General features: G+C 57.8%; 1 protein-coding gene across 1 annotated transcript in view; it reads left to right on the forward strand.

The window, feature by feature from the left end:
* The window catches only part of LOC104489568 (sarcoplasmic/endoplasmic reticulum calcium ATPase 3-like), a gene marked incomplete at its 5' end in the record, with an annotated part of 14,149 nt that extends 12,979 nt beyond the window's left edge, over positions 1-1,170 (forward strand). The window contains one exon of the mRNA XM_010131740.1: positions 1,078-1,170. Coding sequence (XP_010130042.1) covers positions 1,078-1,170 — 93 coding nt within the window. The remainder of the gene's footprint in view (positions 1-1,077) is intronic.
* Between the last annotated feature and the right edge of the window lie 705 nt (positions 1,171-1,875).

Here is a 1,875-nt window from a genome sequence, read left to right on the forward strand (position 1 = left end):
GCCGGATGAAGAGCGGAGGGAAGTGGGTGTTACCCAGAGCCGTTGCGTCTCTGGTGCTGAGCTATGTTTCCCGATTTCTCCAGTGTCTATCGCTTTCCTCTCCTGGGGATCATCTCAAATAACAAGAGGAAAATAAATAAGGAAAAAAGAATGATTTGAGTCAGGGTGGGGGATACAGTTGCCCCCACCCCCGCTTTCTGGAGCTGCTGAGCAGGTCCGTGGAGCTGGGGAGAACATCGCTCCCCTGCAGTCATTCTCCTTCTTGGCTGCTCCCTGCAGACAGTCATGGCTGGGGAAATGCATGTGTCAACCCAAATTTAATTCTTTATTTACTATGTTCCTTTTTGGCTTCAGTGTGGGTCGTAAATAATGATTAAGCAGAAAGAAGCGTCGCCGAACTGTCGGCCTGGCTGGGGTCAGGCACTGCTCTTGTGGCCACTGGAGGGCAAGGGGGAGGACTGGGAAAGCTTGGGGAGAGGGGGATTTTTTATTGTGTTTTAGTTTGGGGGGGTGTTGTTCTCTCACTATAGCAGCAAGAGAGAAACTGGAAGGAGTTTGAAAAGCAAAAATCACAAAATAGAGAGTGTAAGGCTTTTACAGCTTCTCAGGGCTTTATTACCGAGCTGCCCAGCTTCTGGTGCCTGGAGCAGAGCTGTGACAGCAGTGACTCCCAAGATGGGCTGGTGGCTGAGAGCTGGCTGGGAAAGGGTGGCAGGGGCAGCTGGTCGGATCCTGCCCGGCAGAGGCTTTCCAGGGCGGCTGGGGCAGGAGTGGAATCCCAGACCTAGCTCCTTTTCTCCTCCAAGAAAAACACAGGCACCTTCTTAGGAACTGGCTCAGCATCACTCCTCTCCGATGGAAAAAAAGAGCTGGAGGAGGCAAACATGAAAAGGGCAGGGGAGAGCTGGAAGGATTCGGGGATGGCCAGGAGTGGTGGGTGACCAGGCAGGGGGCTGAGCCCAGTGCCGCCGGGGCCATCGCTGGGGTGGTACTGGCTGGGGATTCTCTAGGCTGAGCACACGGCTTGAACCAAGAAATCGCTGCCTAACGCTCTGCCTCCATCTTTCCCCCTGGCAGATGTTCATTATGGAGAAGGTGGAGGGCACCCAGTGCAGCCTGCACGAGTTCAGCATCACCGGCTCCACCTACGCCCCTGAGGGACAGATGTGAGTGCGGGTCCCCTCCACTTCTCGGGTGACACAGGGTGGCCCTGGGCTGGCAGCCCGGTCGGGGAAGGTGGGAGGGTTGAGCTCATGGCTATGGCTGGGGGACCCCAGGCTCGCCCCATGAGCTGGGGAGAAAGGGGGGGTTTCTGCAGCAGTTTGCAGCCGTGCTGAACCCTGCTGGGCTTGCAGGCGTCGGGTGACTGTCCTTTGTTTTTGGTGGGAGCCAGGGCAATCGTTTCACCGTCCCATGTTGCCAGCTCCTGGCTGACACGGTGGGGCTGCGTGCCCCAGCTCTGCCTGCCCACCTCCCACTGCTCAGCAAAGGGGCTGCTGCACACTCGGCTCTCCTTTTGTTCGCAATCCTGATAAAACGAGCCCGCCTTTGAACTGGGGAAGCAGGCAAGTGTGGGAATAGTGATGAACGTGGCTTTTTGCAGCATGGGCTCGTTCTCCAGATTTCTACAGCTGCGCATTTTTGGTCCAGCCCAAGCAGGACCCGGGGCCAGCAGCTTGCCTGGGAGCCATGCTGCAGGTGATGCGTGGAGGGACTTACAAAACCCCACGTCCTCGGCAGGGATGGCCAAGGCGACTGCTGTGCCCAGGGCATGGTCCTGCCGATGTCAAGATGTGGTTTGGGGGAAACGTGGGCTGCGCTGAGCGGCAGCCGAGGGCAGGGGGTGGAAGGCAGGGGCTTTCCCCTGGGGGGGTT

Source organism: Buceros rhinoceros, unplaced genomic scaffold (genome assembly GCF_000710305.1).
Source record: "Buceros rhinoceros silvestris isolate BGI_N320 unplaced genomic scaffold, ASM71030v1 scaffold36292, whole genome shotgun sequence".
Taxonomy (NCBI): domain Eukaryota; kingdom Metazoa; phylum Chordata; class Aves; order Bucerotiformes; family Bucerotidae; genus Buceros; species Buceros rhinoceros.